Below are 25,922 nucleotides of genomic sequence, written 5' to 3'. Positions count from 1 at the left end.
AGGGACTCTCAAGAGTCTTCTCCAACACCACAGTTCAAAAGCATCAATTTTTTGGCGCTCAGCTTTCTTCACAGTCCAACTCTCACATCCATACATGACCACTGGAAAAACCATAGCCTTGACTAGACGGACCTTTGTTGACAAAGTAATGTCGCTGCTTTTTAATATGCTGTCTAGGTTGGTCATAACTTTCCTTCAAAGGAGTAAGCATCTTTTAATTTCATGGCTGCAGTCTCCATCTGCACTGATTTTGGAGCCCAGAAAAATAAAGTCTGGTGCTGTTTTCACTGATTCCCCATCTATTTGCCATGAAGTGATGGGCCCAGATGCTATGATCTTAGTTTTCTGAATGTTGAGCTTCAAGCCAGCTTTTTCACTCTCCTCTTTCACTCTCATCAAGAGGCTCTTTCGTTCTTCTTCACTTTCTGCCGTGAGGGTGGTATCATATGCATATCTGAGGTTATTGATATTCCTCCTGGCAATCTTGATTCCAGCCTGTGCTTCATCCAGCCCAGCATTTCTCATGATGTACTCTGCATATAAATTAAATTAGCAGGGTGACAATATGCAATTGACGTACTCCTTTTCCTATTTGGAACGAGTCTGTTGTTCCATGTCCAGTTCTAACTGTTGCTTCCTGACCTGCATACAGGTTTCTCAAGAGGCAGGTCAGGTGGTCTGGTATTCCCATCTCTTTCAGAATTTTCCACGGCTTATTGTGATCCACACAGTCAAAGGCTCTGGCATAGTCAATAAAGCAAAATAGACGTTTTTCTGGAACTCTCTTGCTTTTTCGATGATCCAGTGAATGTTGGCAATTTGATCTCTGGTTCCTCTGCCTTTTCTAAAACCAGCTTGAACATCTGGAAGTTCTCGGTTCACATACTGCTGAAGCCTGGCTTGGAGAATTTTCAGCATTACTTTACTAGTATGTGAGATGAGTGCAATTGTGTGGTAGTTTGAGCATTCTTTGGCATTGCCTTTCTTTGGGATTGGAATAAAAACTGACCCTTTCCGGTCCTGTGGCCAATGCTGAGTTTTACAAATTTGCTGGCATATTGAGTGCAGCACTTTCACAGCATCGTCTCTGAGGATTTGAAATAGCTCAGCTGGAATTCCATCACCTCCACTAGCTTTGTTCATAGTGATGCTTCCTAAGTCCCACTTGACTTCCCATTCCAGGATGTCTGCCTCTAGGTGAGTGATCACAGCATTGTGATTATCTGGGTCATGAAGATCTTTTTTGTATAGTTCTTCTGTGTATTCTTGCCACCTCTTCTTAATATCTTCTGCTTCTGTTAGGTCCATACCATTTCTTTCCTATATTTTGCTCCTCTTTGCATGAAATTTTCCCTTGGTAACTAATTTTCTTGAAGAGATCGCTAGTCTTTCCTATTCTGTTGTTTTTCTCTATTTCTTTGCATTGATCACTGAGGAAGGCTTTCTTATCTCTCCTGGCTATTCTTTGGAACTCTTTATTCAAATGGGTATATCTTTCCTTTTCTCCTCTGCTTTTGGCTTCTCTTCTTTTCACAGCTATTTGTAAGTCCTCCTCAGACAGCCATTTTGCTTTTTTGCATTTGTTTTTCTTGGGGATGGTCTTGAACCCTGTCTCCTGTACAGTGTCACCAACCTCCGTCCATAGTTCATTAGGCACTCTGTCTATCAGATCTAATCACTTGAATCTATTTCTTATTTCCACTGTATAATCATAAGGGATTTCCCCACTTTCCTCAATTTAAGTCTGTATTTGACAATAAGGAGTTCATGATCTGAGCCGTAGTCAGCTCCCGGTCTTGTTTTTGGTGACTGTGTAGAGCTTCTCCATCTTTGGCTGCAAAGAATATAATCAGTCTGATTTCAGTGTTGACCTTCTGGTGATGTCCATGTGTAGAGTCTTCTCTTGTGTTGTTGGAAGAGGGTGTTTGCTATGACCCTTGGGTTCTCTTGGCAAAACTCTTATTAGCCTTTGCCCTGCTTAATTCTGTACTCCAAGGCCAAATTTGTTACTCCAGGTATTTCTTGACTTCCTACTATTGCATTCCAGGCCCCTATAAAGAAAAGGACATCTTTTTTGGGTGTTAGTTCTAAAAGGTCTTGTAGGTCTTCATAGAACCGTTCAGCTTCTTCAGCGTTACTGGTCGAGGCATAGACTTGGATTACTATGATATTGAATGGTTTGCCTTGGCAACAAACAGAGATCATTCTGTCGTTTTGGGGATTGCATCCAAGTGCTGCAGTTCGGACTCTTTTGTTGACTGTGATGGCTACTCCATTTCTCTAAGGGATTCCTGCCCACAGTAGTAAATATAATGGTCATCTGAGTTAAATTCACCCATTCCAGTCAATTTTAGTTTGCTGATACCTAGAATGTCAACATTGACTCTTGCCATCTCCTGTTTGACCACTTCCAATTTGCCTTGATTCATGGACCCAACATTCCAGGTTCCTATGCAATATTGCTCTTATAGCATCGGAAATTGTTTCCATCACCAGTCACATCCACAACTGGGTATTGTTTTTGCTTTGGCTCCATCCCTTCATTCTTTCTGGAGTTATTTCTCCACTGATCTCCAGTAGCATATTGGGCACCTACCACCCTGGGGAGTTCATCTTTCAGTGTCCTATCTTTTTGCCTTTTTATACTGTTCATGGGGTCCTCAAGGCAAGAATACTGAAGTGGTTTGCTATTGTCTTCTCCAGTGGACCACATTCTGTCAGCACTTGGACATTAAACATCAGAAGAGAAGTTGTAAACTGTCATGGAAATCACTGTCTCACTAGCAGTTAAGGGGTTACTTCAGTATGATACTAGTCTCTCCAGTTCCTCTACTCTTCCTTCCTGTCTTAGTAAATTGTGAGGATAACATGGTCTAAAAATATTAATGAATGCTAAAAAAGCCACTCTCTGGAAAACTAGTTAATTTCTTTGTAAAAATAATTCCAGTGTTTAATCTATCAGATACTCATTGGTTATATACTGTTTGTGTAGCCCTTTACCCAGACGCCCTGGAGAATAAATGGGAAACAAAATATTGTCCTTGTTTTCAAGGCCCTTTTAGTAAATGTAGATGGAGTTAACATGCACGAAACAATAATTTACACTATGGGATATGAATCATAAGTAATGAAGAAATTAAGAGGAGAACTATATTAATGAAGACTAATTAGGAAAGATTTCCTAAAGAGTGACCATATATCCCCTTTTCTCTGTAATGTTCCCAGGTTATGTCTTTTGTCCTGGCATAATTAGCAATAGTAATATTTTATTCTCAAAAGTGTCCCAGTTTCAACTATCAATTATATAGTCACTTTACCCAAAAAGATTGGAGGTGTTAGACGCTTAACTTCAATGTTAATACTAAAGACCTGATACAAAGTTTAATTTTAAGAAAACATTTTTGCCTTTCAGCGTGTGATTGTGCAGAGAATTTTGCCTTGTTTGACTTCAGAATTTGTAAACCCTGACATGGTACCTTTTGTTTTGCCCAATGTTCTACTCATTGCTGAAGAATGTACCAAAGAAGAATATGTTAAGTTAATTCTACCTGAACTTGGGCCTGTCTTTAAACAGCAGGAGCCAATCCAGGTATGTATGTAGATATTTTTTCCTGTTTATCTGCAGTTATTTAGTGGTCTTAGTCAATGATAACTATCACTGAAAACAAAAGGAATGGATATCTGGCTTTTTAAAAATTGAGGTAAATATGAGAGATTTGCTTTTCCAATGGTCAGAAGCTATTTTTCATATGCTTGAAGTGAACCATTCCTAAAGTTAATAGTTGAACTTTGCAAGTAAATGTCTGTAGCTGTCAACAAGTTACTATCTCAGCTAAATTGTAGTGAGGTTTTACATGTGTTATATTATTCCCATTGGCCTTACTGAAAGTTACAGGTTTGGTAAAATAAATATTTATTTTTCTCCTTCACTTTTAAATATTTCTGTTTTTCTGCTTTGTTATTGAATCTTTAATTTGTATATGGTTTGTGTCAGTTCCCTTTATTTTATTGATAATAAATAGTTTCACTAGAAGAGGGAAAATGCTTCCAGCACCATGGGAGTCATATGTGTATTGTTAACAGAAAATTTAATTAGAGTCTGATATAGACTCTATTAAAATATTTATTCCCCAGATTCCAGGTGCACTTGATTTAAGGGAGCAGTAGGGTGCCATACTTCAGTTAGAATCTGGCCGCCTTCATCTCCTTGGACGAGTCACTACTCTCTTACAGCTTCTGTTTTGGTCACTTCTGAAGTGAAAGGAGTTGTTGAAATTAATTGAAATTTTCTAGCACATGGTAAATATTACTAAGTTTCTGATACTACATGGCAGTAGCTTATTGGTAAACTGTTGAGTACCTAATTTAACGGTTTAATGACAGGATGTTTGTGGTCCTTCCCTTGAAAGGAGGGAAACGGAAGGAAGTCTGTGGTAGTCAGGCAAGAGTTCCTCTGCCTGAGAAAGGGGCAGGTGAGGGAACTGTAGGGTTTGAAGCAGAGTTCTCCAAACATGGCCAACGTGTCAGGAAGAAAAGCAGTGGGGTTGCATGTCCACCAGCTTGTTCGTCAGACAGGAGCCTAAGGGGTCTATCCTCTGAGCACTTATTTGCCTTCATTCTTTGCATTTTCCCCCCTTACTAGTCTAGCTAAAAATCCCTTCTAGTCTGCATAAATAGAAGGGATGGTTTGTTCCTGTCACTTAGCTATATGGTGGCAGACAAATGATCAGGGACAACTGAAGATGTTTCTCTCTAGAATTTTTTCCTGACAGTCCTTTTCATTTCTGTACCTTTTCTTGTTTTGACCTTCATAGAAGCCAAGTGATGGAATTACTTCTTTGAGACGTCTGACTTTGCTGCCCCCAGACTTTTGTTTTTTACCCAGTAGCTTTCTAGATAGTTGGTACTTGTGGGTGAGTGATATATTACTGAAGATATGTGAGAGTTAGGAAATTAGCTTTTATTTAAATATTTAAACCAAGAACAGATGTTAAATATTGTGCTTCTAGAAACATAAGAGACTTGATTTATATGTTTTTGTCTTCCATGCCTTCAGGCTAGCAACATGGTAAGTGTCAAAATACATAACTTATTCTTTTGAAGCAACTTTAAATTTTGGCATATGTAAAGTGGCATAAAAATTCTAGACTTTGATACATTGTTCCCCTTGTATACACAGATTTTATTAATCTTCCTCCAAAAAATGGATCTGCTACTAACCAAAACTCCTCCTGATGAGATAAAGAACAGTGTCCTGCCAATGGTTTACAGAGCCCTAGAGGCTCCCTCCATTCAGATCCAGGTATAATATTCAATTTTTTTATTTTAATGATGATTTTGATTAGTAAAGCAAAAGAAAGAAGTAAAGTACCTTTTAAGTTTGTCATAAAATTTTTATATAAAGCTCAGTAATACATATTAATGAGTTCGTGAATTTCATTATGTACTTTTAAAGTATATCCACTCCTAATTTGAAGAATCAATTGATGAATACCAGTATTAATAAAGTAAAATGATTTATTGTTGTTTTTACTTATCAGAAACGTACTATTCTGGAAGGTTTGATTTATTGTAGTTTGGATCGCTATATACCTTCTGCTAAATGAGTAATTACCATATGAATGGAAATGGCAAACGTGTGTGTGCCTTTTTCTTATGAAAGCGCTAAGCAGGCGCTCCCCATACTCATGATTTTCATGCTTGGTAACTCAGCCTTCTGTTCAGAAATGTTGCTTTTGAATTGAAGTTAATTTGTATAGCAGGTAGGTAGAAAAGCAGATAATAATTTAGTGTGAGCATCCCTAATGCATGAAAAGTCATGCATTCATGTTACAGAGTGCTTTAAAACATTGCATACTTTGCCAAACTTCTGGTTCATCGCATACTGTGCCAAATGTTCTTTGCTACTAAAATTTTGGTTCTGTGGATTATCTGGAAAAAAAAGTTTGGGTTGCTATTAAAAGTATAATTTAGTTTGAGCTTTTTTCTTCTCTACTGTGGAAAGAACATCTCACTGAATAAAAGGTTTCATATTTAAAAGTTTATACTCTCTTTGCCAGTGTAGAGATTCTAGTAAAGAAAAAATAGAAGTTTAATTTTTATAAGTTGGTGACCTAGCTTTTTTTTTTTTTTATGTGAACCTAATACCATACCTATATGGTCACTTTTTTGATTCACTTCAGTCTTTATCTGAGGTCTTTTATATTATTCAAAATTGCAAAGTTGATTTTAAAATTTTTCCTTATAACATCATTTCTTACTTCCTTTATCCAAATGACATGGAATGATTGGGAAAGGTGTACTTCAGTTTAGTTCAGTTGCTCAGTCATGTCTGACTCTTTGCGACCCCATGAACCGCAGCATGCCAGACCTCCCTGTCTATCACCAACTCCCAGAGTCTACTCAAACCCATGTCCATTGAGTCGGTGATGCCATCCAACCATCTCATCCTCTGTCATCCTCTTCTCCTCCTGCCTTCAGTCTTTCCCAGCATCAGGGTCTTTTCAAATGAGTCAGCTCTTCGCATCAGGTGGCCAGAGTACTGGAGTTTCAGCTTCAGCATCAGTCCTTCCAATGAACACCCAGGACTGATCCCCTTTAGGATGGACTGGTTGGATCTCCTTGCAGTCCAAGAGACTCTCAGGAGTCTTCTCCAACACCACAGTTCAAAAGCATCAATTCTTCAGCATTCAGCTTTCTTTATAGTCCAACTCTCACATCCATACATGACCACTGGAAAAACCATAGCCTTGACTAGACGGACCTTTGTTGACAAAGCAATGTCTCTGCTTTTTAATATGCTATCTAGGTTGGTCATAACTTTCCTTCCAAGGAGTAAGCGTCTTTTAATTTCATGGCTGCAATCTCCATCTGCAGTGATTTTGGAGCCCAGAAAAATAGTCAGCCATTGTTTCCACTGTTTCCCCATCTATTTCCCATGAAGTGATGGGACTGGATGCCATGATCTTAGTTTTCTGAATGTTGAGCTTTAAGCCAGCCTTTTCACTCTACTATTACTTTTTGGCACTTTCCAAAGGAATTGTGAATTATAGCTTGAAACATTCCCACAGGCCCTGTGTAGCCAACTTGATTATATAGTCAGCGAGATTAGGGAGGAAAGGGAAGGTAAAGTGACGTAAAGTCATTTTTCTTCATAAAGTGAAGTCGCTCAGTTGTGTCCAACTCCGCGACCCCATGGACTGTAGCCTACCAGGCTCCTCCGTCCATGGGATTTTCCAGGCAAGAATACTGGAATGGGTTGCCATATCCTTCTCCAGAGGATCTTCCCCACCCAGGGATCGAACCCAGGTCTCCCGCATTGTAAGCAGACGCTTTACTGTCTGAGCCACCAGGCAAGTCTTTTCTTCATAAGGGGGTTAGTTCGGCGAATAAGTTATCAGCCAGTATTTTACTAAAATAATTAATATAGAATTCAAATGGACCTGTGCAACTTTGCCAGGTTTTAGACACCAGCATTTCTGATGTCATTTCAGTAGAAGTGTTTAGTCACCAGTCCAATTAACTAGTATCAGCATTGCTTGGTAAGAGTCTGATGAAGTTAAAACCTGTCTAAGCTTTGGGAGAGGGAGTAAGAGCATGAAACAAAAATCCTTTCCTCATGCCTCCTACAAGTAAGAAGGCTAGGAAGTAACTTGTGAAATTCATTTTTGGAGTGGTATTTTTAAAGTGAAGTTTGATTGGAACTATGAACATTAAGAGGCTAAAGAGAGTTTAGAAAAACATTTGGAAAATTAAAAGATGGTTTAGAAGAGTTAGGATCATTAGAAGCATTGATAAATGAGAATCAGTTTTTAAAATTATTTACCTTTAAAATTACATGGAGAACTTGTGTTCATTCTCCCCTCCCCACCACTGATAATAGAGAAAATAGAACATAAAAGGCAGAAGTTGCTGCAAACATGCTAATTGGACTTCCTTTTATTTTTTCAGTTCCCTGTTCTTAGGTCTCCTCTTATGGAGAGAGCTCTCCCCTCCTTTAGCTAAGTGATTTAGGCATTTGCCTCTTTATAACCTACTCCTGGATTGTATGGCATAGTGCATACATGGCGTGTTCAGTCCAGAGTGTCTCAAATGAATTGAAGACTGAACTTGACTGTTCCCCTCTGGTAACCGGAGCACAGTGCCTCACGGACTGCTCAGCCTTGCTCATTCTCCTCTACCAGCTGTGGAAAAATAGGCCCTTAAATGTAGTTTGTATTTCTTATCTTCAAATTATGTCACCTGCTTAATCATTATACTTCTGAATGTGTATTAATATTAACTCTCTTCTTTCTGTCTGCCTTTTGGAAATCTGGGAATAAGTTTAAGTAGATAAAGTATTTGCCAAAATTCTGATATCAGATTCTTAGTGATTAATTCATTTCTATCTGCTAACTACAAATAAGTATATCTTTGTTTGCCAGATAGCATCAGTAACTCCCTCTCTGATACACATTTATACCTCCATTTTCTTCAGTAATCTCTTTTGTGTTTTCCTACAAGAATCATTCTGCCTCATAAGATATCTGAGATGTGGGTTCTGCAGCCAGTTTTTTTCTCAAGCCATTTCCTGTTCTTTTTCTTATCTCATTTAATCCTCCATCATCCTTCCTTTCGTCTATTATATTCAGAGTTCCCAGTTCCAGTCATTTACACTGTGGCATAGCATTAGTTAACAAGAATGTTTTAAACGACTTTTCCTATTTCTATCCATTATATTTGCTTTGGTTTCAGATTTTAGAAATATTTGAAAATATCAATATAAAGGAAATTTAAATCCTCTCTCAGAGGTGCCCACAGTTCAGTTAACATTTCCAGATAGATCCTTCCAGTTCTTTTTCCTAAGTCTGTAGACAAATACATGTTTTAAAAATTGGAATGATATAATAGTGTCTTATTACATTTATCCTTGATATTATTAAACAGTCTTTTGAATGTATATTTTAAAATGTTTGTATTATATTCCATCATATTGGATATTGTAACAGCTAAGAAATTCATTATTTAGGAGGAATAGTTTTACATGTATTGGTATAATATTTGATTTTTCTCTAGTGAGAGATAGCAAAACTTAGATGTTACTTCCTTTTTTTAAGATGTTCCTATTTTTAAAATTAAATGAATTGTGTTTTCAGAGAAAGAAATTAGGAATGTTATCAGGAGATTTTGGTATATATGCTAGTTGTATGATGTAGCATGAATTTGAGTGAGGTCTTCTGAGCCTGTTTTCTCATCTGTAAAGTAGAAAATTGATAATAAGTATTTTTCTTTCAAATAGCCATTGTAAGGATCAAATGATAGATAAGAGTTTATTTCAAACTATGTGACAAAATTAACCATGCAAATACAAAATGCTTTTTAATATGTGTTTCTCTGAGATTGATCCAGTTTATTTTATTAATAGGAACTCTGTCTAAACATCATTCCAACCTTTGCAAATCTTATAGACTACCCATCCATGAAAAATGCTTTGATACCAAGAATTAAGAATGCATGTCTGCAAACATCTTCCCTTGCTGTAAGTAATTACATATTTTTATTTGTCTCTCACTTCTCATTGGCTTAGTAATTTTCTTATTGTTTAGTAATCTTTTTACAGTTTGTTCATATGTTTCATCCTGGCTCTAAGTAACCTATAAATAGCACAGTGAAAGTGAACAGTAGCTGTAGTTTGCCTAGATATAAAATTTTATAGTATTCCATCCCTGACATTACTCCCTGTCTGTTAGTGCTTCAATAGAAAATTTGAGTAATTTTTTCCTTAATCCTCTTTTGCTTTAAGCCACAATTTGTTTTTTTTAACCACCTAAATTGTTTTCTGGTTTTTTTCGTTTACGTTAAAAAAAAAAGTTTTATTGATATGATGATCCTGATTCAAAGTATTCTATCTTAACAAATTGTAGCGAAGAACGCAGGGTGTGAAATATTTATCAAACTAGTCAAGAGACATAGATAAAATTTTGATAAAAGAGCTCCTAAATACCAGGTGTTAGTGACTATATTAAAAATATATTTAGAAATATAAAATTTCAGGTAAGGCAGATAGAATTTCCACATATTGTTAAAATATTTAAGAATGACTTGAACATGAATTAGAGAAAAGTACTAGAGGCCCAGTAAAATTAATCATTTGATGGGAGAATGTAGTCCCTTTTATAGTTCAGATGACCTCAAGAAAATATTCTTAGCAAGAAAAAATATAGTAAAGCTTCTCAAATCCTAATTACTTTATTTAAAATGACATGAAATTAAAATCATTCTTTGCCTTTAGCTACTTAGTATCCTAGTAAAGCAATCATAAATTTTCTGAAACAAGTCAGGGGAATTTATAAATATGTGAATTTTCTACATTAATAAAGGATGAGAGCTTTTAACTTTTCTTTCATTTTTGAGATTTTAACATATATGAAGATTATACTCAATGCTTAAAATATTTTGGTCTAGCTTGTGAAGACTTTAAATGACTAATTCAGTTTACCTCTTTTAATAGGTACGTGTAAATTCATTAGTGTGCTTAGGAAAGATTTTGGAATACTTGGATAAATGGTTTGTACTTGATGATATTCTACCCTTCTTACAACAAATTCCATCCAAGGAACCTGCGGTCCTCATGGGAATTTTAGGTAGCTGAAAACTTAATGTCATTTGATGCTACTTTACTGTTTTATAATCTTGCAAGTAAACTTCTCAGTCTGTAAAACCATTTTGCTCTCTTTTCGTGTATATAGCATTCAGTAACTGAAGAATGATGGTGTAAACGCCATGGTATAAGGCTTCTCTCTGTTAATTTTAGCAAAAGTGGCAGTACCTGACATTTACAAAGGGATGAAAACATTTGGGAATCCCAGCTTCACAAATGTCATGATAGCATGTAGTTTTCCCTCTAAAAATGATACTAAATAAGAGAGGCAAACAAAGCTACTTGAAATGCTGATACCAATCATAATAGTAATACCTAATGTTTATTTGTTACCCGATTTATAAGAGGCACTCAGCTAAGTCTTTTCTGCATTATCTTATTTTGTCCTCTCTAAAATCTAATGAGATTTGGTACTTTTATTTCTGTTTTACAATAAGGACGTGAGGTTTAGATAAATGAAGTAAGTTATTCAAGATTATACAGCTAAAAAGTGGTAGAGTTGGCTCTTAATTTAGATATGTTTAAATATGAACCCAGGGCTTCCATGGTGGCCCACTGGTAAAGAACCCACCTGCCAATGCAGGAGACATGGGTTCAGTCCCTGGGTCGGGAAGATTCCCTAGAGAGGGAAGTGGCAACCCGCTCCAGTATTCTTGCCTGGGAAATCCCATGGACAGAGGAGCCTGGTGGGCTACAGCCCATGGGGTCGCAAAACAGTTGAAGACAACTTACCAACTAAGCAGCAACAACAAAACACGAGCATATGTTTTTCAGTGCTAAGTGTGATAAAGCATTATGAGCCTTATAGCACCTTCTAGTCCGCCAGCCTGCTAATTATAAATCACTCTATTAAAAAAACTCTGAAATTGTTTATGAATAGTTGAAGTCCAATCTGGGAATGCTGGGGTCTGCTATACTATTAGCGGTAGAATCACATAAACATTTAACAAGTTACTAAACTTGAAGTTCTGTGTTAATTTTGAAGAAAATCTATGTTATTCAGCCATGTATCTGAAATACCTACTATAGTGCCTGATTTATAGAAAATCCTCAGTAAATATTTATAGGAATGGTCAGTAAGTAATCTGTTGTGGACCTCTATAGACACAGAATTTTTGTGATACATTATGAAACTTTTGAGCCCAAGGAAATTAGTCTTCTTGACAAGGAGTTTGACACAGTGAAAAGAGCCCTAACCCCAATTCTGGCTGTGCCAGTTCCTGGATTGACTTTGAAAAGTTTCTTTGTCTGTCACATAAGGGTAAAATAATATCATTATAGGAGTTTTGTGAGAATTCAGTGAGACCAACTGAAGGGAAAGTAATGAGCGTAGTGTTCTGCAAACAAGCATTTAGTGGGCATACAGAGTTCTTTGAGTATGTAAGTGAAGTGTGCATTAACTGGAGAATAATAGGTGGTGTGTTCTAAAGCTTTAGATTATACACAAAACTCTTACTCCATGAAAGCATACAGAGATTCAGGAGCAGATGTGCTCAGTTTACCAAATGAAGGCTTTGTGAAATAGGTATAACAGCAGGGTCTTGAAAGTTGAGTAGATATGAAAGACAACAGTGAAGGATTGTGTGGAGTTAAATTATTAAAGTTCAGAGATGTTGAGTCTGATTGGTTAAAGTGAATAAAGGTATAGGACCTATCCTTAGACACGTTTAAGTTTGAGTGAGTAGTCTGAAATATATATTTATTTGTGTTCAGAATACAGACATTTCTGTAGCCTTACTGCTACACTGTAAGAACTATACCTGATTCGAATAGGCTTTTACTGGACTATCATTGTTGTTCGTTTGCTCAGTCGTGTCTCACTCTTTGCGGCCCATGGACAGCAGCACACCAGGCTTCCTGTCCTTCAGCATCTCCTGGACCTTGCTCAACCTCATGTCCATTGAGTTGGTGATGCCATCCAACCATCTTGTCCTCTGTTGTCCCCTTCTCCTCCTGCCTTCAATCTTTAGCAGCATCAGGGTCTTTTCTAATGAGGCAGCTCTTCGTGTTAGGTGGCCAAAGTATTGGAGCTTCAGCTTCAGCATCAGTCCTTCCAATGAATATTCAGGATTGATTTCCTTTAGGATAGACTGGTTTGATCTTCTTGCTCTCCAAGGGACTCTTTGCAACATCACAGTTCAAAAGCATCAATTCTTCAGCACTCAGCCATCTTTATGTCCAACTCTCACATCCATACATGACTGTGGGAAAAACCATAGCTTTGACTAAATGGGCCTTTGTTGGCAAAGTAATGTCTCTGCTTTTTAATACACTGTAGATTTGTCATAGCTTTTCTTCCAAGGAGCAAGTGTCTTTTAATTTCATGGCTGCAGTCACCATCTGCAGTGATTTTGGAGCCCCCCAAAATAAAGTCTGTCACTGTTTCCATTGTTTCCCTATCTATTTGCCATGAACTGATGGGACCAGATGCCATGATCTTCCTTTTTTGAATGTTGAGTTTTAAGCCAGCTTTTTCACTCTCCTCTTTCACCTTCATCAGGAGGCTCTTTAGTTCTTCTTTGCTTTCTGCTACAAGGGTGGTCTCATCTGCCTAGCAGAGTTTATTGAAATTTCTCCCAGCAATCCTGATCCCAGCTTGTGCTTCATCCAGCCTGGCATTTCACATGATTGTACTCTGCATAGAAGTTAAATGAGCAGGGTAACAATATATAGCCTTGACATACTCTTTTCCCAATTTTGAACCAGTCTGTTGTTCCATGTCCAGTTCTGACTGTTGCTTCTTGACCTGGATGCAGATTTCTCAGGAGGCAGGTAGTCGGTCTGGTATTCCTATCTCTTGAAGAATTTTCCACAGTTTATTGTAATCCACACAGTCAAAGGCTTTAGCATAGTTAATGAAGCAGAAGTATTTTTTCTGGAATTCTCTTGCTTTTTCTGTGATCCAACAGTTGTTGGCAATTTGATCTCTGGTTCCTCTGCCTTTTCTAAATTCAGCTTGAACATCTGGAAGTTCTCGGTTCATGTACTGTTGAAGCCTAGCTTGGAGAATTTTAAGCATTACTTTGCTAGCCTGTGGAATGAGTGCAATAGTGTGGTAGTTTGAACATTCTTTGGCATTGCTCTTGGGATTCTTCTTGGGATTGGAATGAAAACTGACCTCTTCCAGCCCTGTGGCCACTGCTGAGGTTTCCAAATTTGCTGGGATATTGAGTGCAGCACTTTCACAGCATTGTCTTGTAGGATTTGAAATAACTCAGCTGGAATTCCATCACCTCCACTAGTTTTGTTTATAGTAATGCTTCCAAAGACCCACTTGACCTCACACTCCCAAGATGTCTGGCTCTAGGTGAGTGAAACACCATTGTGGTTATCTGGGTCATTAAGGTCTTTTGTATAGTTCTTCTATGTATTCCTTTCACCTCTTCTTAATATCTTCTGCTTCTGTGAAGTCCATACCATTTCTGTCCTTTACTGTGCCCATTTTTGCATGAAATGTTCCCTTGGTATCTCTAATTTTCTTGAAGAGATCTCTAGTCTTTCCCATTCTATTGTTTTCCTCTATTTCTTTGCGTTGTTCACTTAGGAAGGCTTTCTTATCTCTCCTTACTATTCTTTGGAATTCTGCATTCAGATGGGTATATCTACCAAAAAAAAAATACAGGCTTTTACAATTACACTGTTTAAAGCCAAAGAATATGGGATGAGTGTGTCGTGGTATGTTAAATCTAAACTGACAGTAAAGCTGAAATCATTCTGATACATATGTAGGAACATTCTTCTTCAAAGCATTGATAAGGAAAAATTTGTAACTGTACTGATGATCAAGAGATTTTATATAGCTACATTGTTTTTCTGATTTCTATTAATTTTGTAGTATTGAATTATAACATTTATTTTATTCTTTTTTTTAAAATCAGGTATTTACAAATGTACATTTACCCATAAGAAGTTGGGAATCACCAAAGAGCAGCTGGCTGGAAAAGTATTGCCTCATCTGATTCCCCTGAGTATTGAAAACAATCTTAATCTCAATCAGGTAGGAATATTTTTGTGCTTTATTCTGCTGACTCTTTTATCGGCATTGAATGTATAAATATATTACATATAAACATTGGTAAAACAAGGAAAAATGTGTTGAAGAGGTATATGAAGAAAGTGCTTTTTGCATTCAAAGTAAGGAGTATGTGAGTTAGAAAGAGGGATTATTGAAAGCCTTGTTCTGTCATTCAGTTAAATTGCTCAGTCGTGTCCAACCCTTTGCGACCCCATGAACTGCAGCACGCCAGGCTTCCCTGTCCATCACCAACTCTGGAACTGGCTCAAACTCATGTCCATTGAGTCATCCAACCATCTCGTCCTCTGTTGTCCGCTTCCTCTCCTGCTTTCAGTCTTTCCCAGCATCAGAGTCTTTTCCAGTGAGTCAGATCTTTGCATCAGGTGGCCAAAGTATTGGAGTTTCAGCTTCAACATCAGTCCTTCCAATGAATATTCAGGACTGATTTCCTTTAGGGTGGACTGGTTTGATTTCCTTGCAGTCCACAGGACTCTAAAGAGTCTTCTCCAACACCACAGTTCAAAAACATCAATTCTTCGGCTGTCAGCTTTCTTTATGGTCCAACTCTTATATTTGTATATGACTACTGGATTTGGGGAGGGAAGAAAGTAGTTTCTAGAGTCTTCCTATAATACGTGGTATTACTGAAATAAGTTGTTCTTCTGAAGTACCATAAAAATTATTTAACTAAATTTTAACTAAAACTTGAACTACGTTTAGACGTTGAGTTGGGCATTCTTAGGAACTTCAATTATTTGAAAGTTAGATTATGTATACCTAATATTTCTACTAGCTTTTTAGAAAACAAGGTTTATTTTAGCCAAACATGTCATTTTTATAATGATCTGAATAAAGAGTAATTTTTTATGCATCGTTAAACAGATTGTGGGCTTCCCAGGTGGTGCTAATGGTAAAGAACCCATCTGCCAAGCAGGAGATATGAGAGATGTGGGTTTAATCCCTAGGTTGGGAAGGTGCCCTGAAGGAGGGCATGGGAACCCACTGCAGTATTTTTGCCTGTTGAATTCCATGGACAGAGGAGCTGGCGAGCTGCAGTCTGTGGGGTTGCACAGTGTCAGACTCGACTGAAGCAGCTTAACATGCACGCACGCACGCAGAGTGTGTTCAGATATGCACATGTTAGGTCGTCAGTTTTGGGTTAGTCTAAAAAAAATCAATGTGTAATAATTGGTGGAGTTGAATTTATTTAAGACTGCTGAGTAATAATAGCTGTTAGACAGCTCAGAATATAAAATTTATTGTGACATGTTTTCTGGAACTTAAAATATCACCAGTGCACAAAGATACTATAAAAGCTTGCTATGATATTCTGAGCTAAAATATGTATAATCTCTTCTTGTGTCATCAGATCTATGGATCATATTCTGGTAAAAATAGAGAATATTATGAATAACTTGTTGAATTTTTTTATTAGATTACTTTGTTGCTCACTTAAAACATTATAACTATATCAATTTCTTATTATACCAGTTCAATTCTTTCATTTCCGTCATAAAAGAGATGCTTAATAGATTGGAGTCAGAACATAAGACTAAACTGGAGCAACTTCATATAATGCAAGAACAGCAGAAGTAAGTAGGTTGAATATGAATTGCACATGGTCCAGGAGTGACATTAAAGTTATGTCATGGTTGATTTCCTAGAATATGGATGAGAAAAATTGAAGGATTTCAATTTGACTATATGTATGTAAAGCATGTAAAAATTTTTCAGCAGATTAAGTTAAACTGAGTTTAAATAGAATGTTGTTGAAAATCGGATGTTATTTCTAAATACAAAAGCATAACATGATATAATCTTAATGTTTTCTCTACATAACGAAAATTCTGTTTCTGAGAAAAATCTCTTGTCATATTAGCCAACAGCATTGTAAAGTCAGGGTGCTGATCACCAAGAGCACCACTTAAAAGTTTTTTTCAAATCTGTGAAATATTGGTGTTTTGATTTCTCCCTTTCTCTTTTATCTAATCTTTGAAACATTTACAGAGAATTCATTCCATGTGTAGTACCACAGCATCCACCTCTTTTTTGTGTGTGTCTTATAGAGAGGATTTTCTAAATTATTTGCAAAATATTAGTATACAAAGAATGAGGGGAAAGATGAAAATTATTCAATAGAAAATGCCAGTTTTATGATTAAATCTTCACTATATTCTTTGCTCCAAAGAAAAACACATGAGTTTAGAATGCCCATTAATGTTTAATCCTGAGCCAAAGACACCTGAAAATCAGTAAAATTGATACTAGTCACGAGCCAGATCCTCCAAAGGAAGCTTTTTTGGTCTTGCTCCAGTGTAAGATAAAGGCTTTATGAAAGTAAATACACAAGATGTAGAATGACATGAAGTAGGCATTTGTATATGCTAAATATTCTGTGAGATATATACATCTATACATACATGTGTGTGTGTGTGTATATGCTGTTAATGGATTGACTTATGTTGGCATAGGAACCCTGAAAATCTTTAAAAATTACAACAGAGAAATTTTCTATCTAGTGTTTATACTTGATGAACCTTCTTTTTTTTTCCTTCCTATCTAAATAAATCTAACCTGTTTTTCAAGGCATAGATCTTGCCCACATCTTTCATTCAGTGATTATAGAATTTATTGTTAGAAGCTTAGATTCTGAACTTAACCATGTTAAGTTCCCATATTGAATCTTGTCTCTTAGTAAGCTCTGAACTCTCATAATGGTAGGAACCGTCCTTGCATGATTTTATGACACCCTGAGTAAATTCACCAGTCAATCTCAAATGTTTAGTTTTTAAAAAAGACTTGTATACAAATGTTACTTGTAGGGGCAGGCAGACACTAATAATAGTAAATAATGAAAAAGATTATGACTCTCCTTAATGAAGTTGCAGTTTGTTTAGGTTGTAATAAATTCTATGGGCGAACTATTTTTAGGACAGGTATTTTTAAAACATTTCTTTTTATAATTTTGTCATAACTCATCTCTTTCTTACAGATCTTTGGATATAGGAAATCAAATGAACGCTTCTGAGGAGACAAAAGTTACAAATGTTGGGTCTCAGGTAAGAAGATATTTAGATTATTCTAATTTTGGGGGGAAAAAAGTGCTTGACAGTGTGCTCCATTTCAGAAGCGTCTGATCTTTAAGTAGTCAAGTTGTGCGCGTTGTTCAACTAGTTGATTTTTTTCTGTTTTAGCAGATTGACAAAGTCTTTAACAACATCGGAGCAGACCTTCTGACTGGTGGTGAATCCGAAAATAAAGAGGATGGGTTACAGAACAAACAAAAAAGAGTAAGTTTCTTTACTGTTCTTTTGACATTCATATTTATATTATATGACTTCTATAAACCATAAATTTTTTGTTGAGAAATACTATTTAGCGTAATAGAAACATTCTTTAATTATCTTTTTATGAAATTGAAGTTATCAGTGGATCATGACCTAACCCATGTTGAGAATAAACATGCTTAGTATTTTTAACTTCCTTTATTGTTCATTCTCCCACACTGGTAATGTTTCCGGGTTGCCTACTTCTTGTCCTTTCTGTTGTGCTTTGCCAGTCACACCCCTTGATAAATTCTACAGTGTCTCTTCTCTGCTCCTGATTTTGAATAATAAACTATAAAACTATAGTTTCCAGTTGAAATATTGGTTAGCACCCAATATAAAAAATATATCCACTTTGAATTTCGCTAAGGGCAGTTTTCTTCTATTCATTCAACATGTCTGAGTACCTGTATGTGTAGAACCAAGACGCTGGTCTACAGAATTGTAAGAGGACATTCTGTGGGCTTAAAGGTTGGCAAAGTAGATCTAAGAAAAAAGACACTGAATTTGATGCAGATGTTAGTTTCAAAAATGTTTGTTCATGTTCTTTTAAAAAAGTTGTTTAATTCTTACTTAGCTTTTGATGAGTTCTTAAAATATTTTTTGGAGTAAGATAAAAACAGCTGAACAAGAATCTCCCAATTCTATAGCTAATTCATGTTGTATAGCAGAAACTAATGCAACATTGTAAAGCAATTATCCTCCAATTAAAAAAAAAATGAAAGGTATATATTGAAAAAGGAAAAAACCAAATAGAAAACCCACAAAACTAACGTGTAATGACTTTAGTTATACTGCTGTGGCAGTCACCAATACAGTCGTTCGTAAACTACTTGGTATTGTCAAGTATTGTCAAATGGTATTGTCAAACATACAAAAAAGCAACGTTCTGGTTTACAAATGAAATTATGAGAGTTGTCAGTTAACTTTTTTTTTGCTGTCGTTTTGTTTTAAGGCATCACTTACACTCGAAGAAAAACAAAAATTAGCAAAAGAACAGGAACAGGCACAGAAGTTGAAAAGCCAGCAGCCTCTTAAACCTCAAGTTCACACACCTATTGCTCCAGTCAAGCAGGTCAGAGTTCATCTTTTGTGTGTAATTCAAGCATGCTACTCTTAAGGAGTAAGGTAGTATAGAACCTAGTCTCCCTACTAGTGTTTTTTGAAAATGTATTTCAGAGAATACTTTAATATGTAATTTCTAAGAAGTATGGGCATAAAGGATTTTCTAGCAACTCCTCAATAACCTGCCTAATGTATGATGTTTTGTGATAGTGCTTATTGCCAATAAAGAATAAGCTAGATTAATGGGATGGTGCTTTAAAAATACTAGGTCTGTGATACTAATTCAACTCTGCTCACTTTGAATTGATCAGGAATATTATGTTCATGCATTTATGTATTTTTGAGCAAGAAATAATTTTCATAGTCATGTTTGTAACTTGATTTAGGGATTCTTACCTATATGTCTTGACCAATATTTATTTCCTTCTATGTTCCAGGCACCATTTTAGGTGCTGGTTTAAGGACAGTGATTAAGTTCTCTGCTTGGAGAAAGTTTACACTGTTACTGGTTTCAGAAATAACTTTATCTTAAAAGCTTTCTTTAAATTATTTTTGTTGTTGTCTCCTAATCGTTAAACTTTTCCCTCTGGGAAAAATTTTTGTGGGCCAAGAGGCAAAATAAAGTATTTTGTAGGTACTTATATAAGGATATAGAAATTAGAAAACTAAATTTCCACACAATTGTGATGAAAGTCAAAATACAAAAATAATTAAGTATCCTTTTCTGTGGGGCTTCCCTGGTTGCTCACCGATAAGGAATCTGCCTGCCAATGCAGGAGACCCAGGTTCTATCCCTGTGTTGGGAAGATCCCATGGAGAAGGAAATGGCAACCTGCTCCAGTGTTCTTGCCTGGGAAATCCCACAGAGCCTGGCAGACTACAGTCCGTGGGGTCGCAAAAGAGGCACACAACTTAGCGACTAAACAGCAACAACATCCTTTTCTATAAGACAGATCTAATGAGAAAAATGCAATTCTGCTTTTTGGTGGAGGCACAATGGGGGAGACAACATTTCATTTAATTGGAGTTCAAAGTTTTGTTCCCTGTCATCAAATCGTTGCAAATGTTCATCTTTAAAGAACCTTAAGTATGTGGCAAACTGGGTTTGGCCTGTGAACTGTGTAGTTTGCTGTCTCAGTGTAGACGAGCTTAATTTTAACTTGTCCTTTATAATAAAATTTATCAAGCGTTGTACTAATTTTAAAGTAATTTGGAATAAAGTAATTTCCTTGTATTTTTCAGACTAAGGACCTGACAGACACGTTGATGGATAACATGTCATCTTTGACCAGTCTTTCTGTTAGCACCCCTAAAATTTCTGCTTCAAGTTCCTTCACTTCTGTTCCTTCCACGGGCCTTGGCATGATGTTTTCTACACCAATTGACAATACAAAGAGAAATTTAACAAATGGCCTAAATGCTAACATGGGCTTTCAGACTTCAGGATTCAACATGCCAGTTAATACAAACCAGAACTTCTTCAGTAGTCCAAGCACACCCGGAGTGAGCAAGATGACTCTGGGAGCACCTTCCACCTTGCCAAACTTCAGCGCTGTGAGTGTTTCCCCTGCAGGGGGAAAGCAGACTCAGCAAAGACCCACAGATATGTCTGCTCTTAATAATCTCTTTGGCCCTCAGAAACCCAAAGTTAGCATGAACCAGTTATCACAACAGAAACCAAATCAGTGGCTTAATCAGTTTGTACCTCCTCAAGGGTCTCCAGGTATGGGCAGTTCAGTAATGGGAACACAGGTGAACGTGATGGGACAATCTGCCTTCGGAATGCAGGCTAATCCTTTCTTTAACCCACAGAACTTTGCACAGCCGCCAACTACTATGACCAGTAGCAGTTCAGCTAGCAATGATTTAAAAGATCTTTTTGGGTGAGGTGTCATGCTCCTATTTTTGAAGGATTACTTCAGTTTTAATCATGGGTAAGCTGATTTACATCTTTATGTAGCTGGCTTGGAGGAAGTAGTTCTATGGGAGAGTGGTCCTGTGATAGGGGGAAAAAAAAAACCTGTTTTCATGCCAGCATAGTAGTTGTATGGACTCCTAACAGTTGAGGTTTTTAAAGCATTGAGGATTTTTTTTCCTCTTACCAACTCCTCTTCAGGTTTTTAAAAGACCCAACCCATATCAATCTCAATGAGAAAAAAAAGATACCTGAGTATCTTGAATAGCAGAATTTTTAAATCAAATGTTTATTTTGGCTTGTATATCTTGGTGTTATTTTAAAAGTTGAGTTGATGGTAATTGCAAGTTTCATCTGTTAAATACTACATGGTACACAGTCTACCTTCACAAGTCATTAGTCTTCATTTTAAATATGTGAAAAATCTTAATGCTGTATTGATTTGTTTGCATTTAGTACAACTGAGAAAATGATACACATAATGAAAAGGATCAGGTCATTTGCTTTTCCAATCTTATTACTTCTCAGATGAACTAATGTTTAGTACAAAAGGCTGAGCACATACTGCAAAATTTAATTTAACCTTCATTTCATTGGTTCAAACTAAAGGCATTATCAACTATCATAAATGCAAACTGATCACTGTAAATTATTTTTTAGCATGGTCTGCCTCAAGTAGTAGTGTATTTTTCTCCGTTTTCCTGGATATGTTTCGAGTCCCGTTTTCCCTCCTGTGTCACAGACAGAGAGGCATGTATGGATTTGTACAGGTATTTGACAAAGCCCTCTCTGCTTTTTCATGATGGCTGCCTTCATGCTTCATTTTGAATTCAAACTTCAGAGGTTGCAGCATATATGAATTGCATTTTCAAAAGGAGATTTGTAAGAATTAAACTATATTTAATGAGTAAACTTTTGAGATTTCTGCTGTATTGTTTCAAATGTAATAAACTTTACTTCTCTAAAAATGAGCACTTGTATCTTCTGGCTGCTAACAGATTAATTTTCAGCTTGTTAAGTGTGACCTCATCACTTACTGCATCTGAAGTTTAATTATTTTCTCGGAATTTTAGGGTCTTTCATTCAAACATTTTAATGTTCATAATTAGCCATTTTTAGGAAGAAAAAGGATAAATTCTTCTAACATGAAACATGCTTTCTTTTTCAAGGCCTTTCTCTGATGTTTTTCTTTGATTAGCTGGTAACTGTGGAGTCTTATGCCATAGATGTCATTTGTATTTTGTTAAGTTATATTCCATCATTATAACTTTAAGCTGATCTTTCAGAGAACTATAATGTATTATATTGTAACTGCTGCCATAGAGTTGTGGATTTTAATTATCAGAAACCAGCAATCATTTAAAATAAATCCTATGAACTTTACTGTGCTGACACTACATTTATTCATTGAAAAACTATATATCCTCACATTGAACGTATACTACTTAATTACAAGACATAATTTGATAATATTGCTGGCAGCATTCAGTAGGAAGGTATTTAAAAAAATAAAAAGTCAGCTTTACGTCTGGTTTTTCTTCGAGCGGTACTTTTTACATGGTTTCAGGAAAGGACTCCGGAATGCCGAAGAAACTTACCAAGAAGTGAAAAGCACTAGGAAGATCAAATGTTTTTGGCAAATGCATTCACACCAGATTGTGTCTTATTTGTAACACAGTATCTATCTTGAGAAAAGTTTACGTAAGGAATTAAATTGCGTAATGTTGAAAAAATTTTCCTAGTAATGATTCAGTAGTCACTGTTCTTTAGGAAGTTGCATTTTATTTTGTAAAATAACTTTATGTCAGTGTTGAACTCCTAATAAGAAAATTTACTATAACTATATAATTTGAAAGTCTAAATATAAAAACAGATTATTTGAGAAATATTTGTGATTCTTGGGTAATTTCCACATCTTGAAATTTGTTCATTCATTGAGGTAATGGTGCTATATTTTTAGAAAATTTTCTATATGTTTTTCCTCCTTTCTTGAAGGTATTTTGTTTAAGTCATTTCTATCACTTGAACTCTTACCATTGCCTTTTTCTGTTATGAAATTGCCTCTAAAAATAGTGCTGTTTTTAGGCTTGTATTTCTATGTGAACAAAATTTTCAAAGTATTGGATTACCTTAAAGTTATTTCAGATATTGACAGCATTTAAGTCCCTTGTGCATAGAGTAGAAAATTGGTAGTTAAAAGGCACCTGTCTCCAAAAATTACAAGAGTGATTCCCTTTATTTGAATTGGTTCTTGATTCTCCTAATGCTGAAGTGTGTGGTGTGTTTGGAGGATGCTTAAAAGGAAATGGAAATAGACTATGTACTTGGCTGGGGTTTGTTTGTTTAATTTTATTTTTATTTGGGGACACATCTAACCTTTCATGTGAATAAGTTAAGGACATAGGTTTTTGCTATTGTTTTCAACCTGTAAAATACCTCAGATGGTTGCTTTTACATATTAAAGGAAAAGGTGTATGTGAAAGTACCTGGTAGCAAGCACAGAGCGTGCACCAAATAAATTTCAGCTTTTATAAGACTTCCTATATTAAGTTGTAATCTCATGCTTTGTTATTTACTGGTCTTGATATAATTTTAGAGCAGAACAAATTATATGAATTCAAACAGTATAGGATTTTGAGAGATTATGTGTCTGGCTCTCAAACTATTACTGTGACAGTTAGAAATATATCTTACATCACAAATCCAGTATATGAGATTTATATCTGAAACAAAAGTTTCATAAAACCTTTAACACATATAGTGTATTATTATTATTCTATCCTATTAATTTTTTAAAATCTGGTTATAATCCCTAAAAGGATTTCATGATGTTGTTTGGGTAAAACTGAAATAATTCATTGCTGTCTCTCCAAGCAGGTGTAGGAGAAAGAGGATCAGAGATTTACATGGCCTAACCCAAGAAGGTTAGAGCCAGAAATAGAAGCTAGGTTTTCTTTTTTTCGCTAATCTGCAGTCCAGTGCTTTTTATCATAGTGGCATCCTTTATATCCTTTATTATATGAATTCTGGAGTTGCTTTTGTCAAAATGGTTAAATATGGTGAGTGTTATGTGTTCAGTACTTATTTGGTACCATAAATATGTTTATGTTGGAAAAATTGGTGTTGCACTGGGAGATGGAGGTGATAGAATAGAAGTGCTCAAAATCAACCTTTGGGCTTTTTCTGGGAATTGTGGATGAGAATGGTTGGGGGAGCCAGGTCAGCAGTGCTTGCAGTACCCAGACGTGTATTAATAATAGAATTAAAGCATACGATTTTGGCTGAGGAGGAAGCAGTATGGTAGAAAAAGCCATTTTACCATACTAGAGCTTGTTAAATATTACTGATGGTGGAGGAAATGGCAGCCCATTCCAGTATTCTTGCTGGGATACTCCCATGGACAGAGGAGCCTGGCAGGCTATGGTCCATGGGGTCACAAAGAGTTGAAAATAGCTGAGGCCAGCACACACACAGGTATTGTTGATGGAAAGCTTTATCCAAAGCAGCCAAGCTGCTCCAGCCTCACAGAGAGGATTTAACTATGTGGAATGCAGAACACATAAGTAATTTAAAATTTCCTAGTAATCACATTAAAAAGTAAAAATAGATGAAGCTAATTGTAATATATTTTGTTTAACTTAATAGAGCCAAGATACCTTTTCAACGTGAATTGATAGAAAATTTAATGTTTTAATCAATAGAAAATTTAATGATATGTTCTTTTTTGTACCTCCTCTTGAGAGCCAGTGTATATTTTACACTTAGGACATCTCAATTCAGGCTAGTCACATTTTGAGTACTTAGTAACCATGTGTGACTAATAGCTCCTGTGTTAATATAGGTATACATGGAAGGTAAGAGGACAAAAGAGTGAACTATAGCAGTTATCACCTTGCTGTTGATATCAACTCCCAGCTCCAAATCCATCCTTCTCTGCCCTGCTTTGTGATACTGGACCCTATAGACATGTCTCCCTTTGCCAGCCTGGCAGAATGCTAGGCTTCATCGATGAGGATCCTGTCCTAAAGTGGCGCTGCAAAGCAGTAGCAGCGTGAAGTCCCTTCTGGATTCCGGTTCTCCTTTTGTAGTCACCCCAGGAACCCAGCAGCCCAAGCAGCAGAGCCCCAGCTGTGCCTCAGGCACATGTCCCACTTGGGAGGCGCTCCAGGGGCTGCTTGCAGCCTCTTCCTCAAGCAGCTGTCTCCCGCCCTGGCCCTCTGACAGTTTCCTCACTACCGGAGGTGTGGGCGGTGGTGGTTGCTGAATGTTCCTGTGGAAGCCGCGCCTTCACTGAAGAAGTCCTGTGCTCAGCTTGAGTGGTCGGGGTGGGGAGGAAAGCCTCTCCTAGTCTATAGTTCCTTAATTCTCTTTTTCCTTTTTCCCAGCCTAGAGGTAGTACTTTTTTTTTTTTTTGGCCACTGCTACTTTTGAACTCCTTAAGAGTGCTTTTTTTTAAAACTCTTAAAATAGCCACTTTCTACTAATTAACAATGATTTCATTAAAATTTCCTTGTTTAAATGTCTGCTTTTGTCTCCTATCCTCATCTTCACTGATAAGACCCCTCAATCTGTTAAGCCATTTGAAAATGGGGCCACAGGATTTGTACTGGTGCTAACAAAAGCTGTAGGGAATTGTATATAGCCTATATTAAAACTTTCTGAACATTCTTTTGAAATGTGCCTTGAGTGGAAATATGATTTACCTATTCTATACCTATTTGATACAGTTCTAACTTTCTTTTTTTCCCCTCATGTTTTTTAGACATACACTCTTCGTGGTGGCCTCGGTTGTGATGAAAACCTTTGTTTGGCTTTCATATAAAAGTAAATGAGATTGAGAGCCTAATGTCCCAAGTTTGAATGTAGGAATCAACATTCATACAGGCCCCTTCTGGGTTCCTGCCAGTCTTTCTAAATGCAGTGATCAAACCAAAGTCAAATATGGGCCATGTCCATGGGCAC

At 36.5% G+C, this 25,922-nt stretch overlaps 1 protein-coding gene across 2 annotated transcripts in view; it reads left to right on the top strand.

Moving 5' to 3' along the window:
* SCYL2 (SCY1 like pseudokinase 2) overlaps positions 1 to 22,343 on the top strand; it is a 54,940-nt gene extending 32,597 nt beyond the window's left edge. The window contains exons 9-18 of one of the 2 annotated variants that reach the window (XM_043881360.1): positions 3,413 to 3,589; positions 5,180 to 5,302; positions 9,404 to 9,517; positions 10,490 to 10,622; positions 14,518 to 14,636; positions 16,146 to 16,246; positions 17,647 to 17,713; positions 17,852 to 17,944; positions 18,936 to 19,055; positions 20,288 to 22,343. In XM_043881360.1, the coding sequence (XP_043737295.1) occupies positions 3,413 to 3,589; positions 5,180 to 5,302; positions 9,404 to 9,517; positions 10,490 to 10,622; positions 14,518 to 14,636; positions 16,146 to 16,246; positions 17,647 to 17,713; positions 17,852 to 17,944; positions 18,936 to 19,055; positions 20,288 to 20,932 (1,692 nt within the window). In that variant the 3' untranslated portion in view covers positions 20,933 to 22,343. Of the gene's footprint in view, positions 1 to 3,412; positions 3,590 to 5,179; positions 5,303 to 9,403; positions 9,518 to 10,489; positions 10,623 to 14,517; positions 14,637 to 16,145; positions 16,247 to 17,646; positions 17,714 to 17,848; positions 17,945 to 18,935; positions 19,056 to 20,287 lie in introns of both variants that reach the window. The other variant, XM_043881359.1, reaches the window with a different exon arrangement.
* The last annotated feature ends 3,579 nt before the right edge of the window (positions 22,344 to 25,922 follow it).

The sequence above is a fragment of the Cervus elaphus genome, chromosome 22, assembly GCF_910594005.1.
Source record: "Cervus elaphus chromosome 22, mCerEla1.1, whole genome shotgun sequence".
NCBI classification, from domain to species: Eukaryota; Metazoa; Chordata; class Mammalia; order Artiodactyla; family Cervidae; genus Cervus; species Cervus elaphus.
This window is presented reverse-complemented; position numbering and strand designations above follow the sequence as displayed.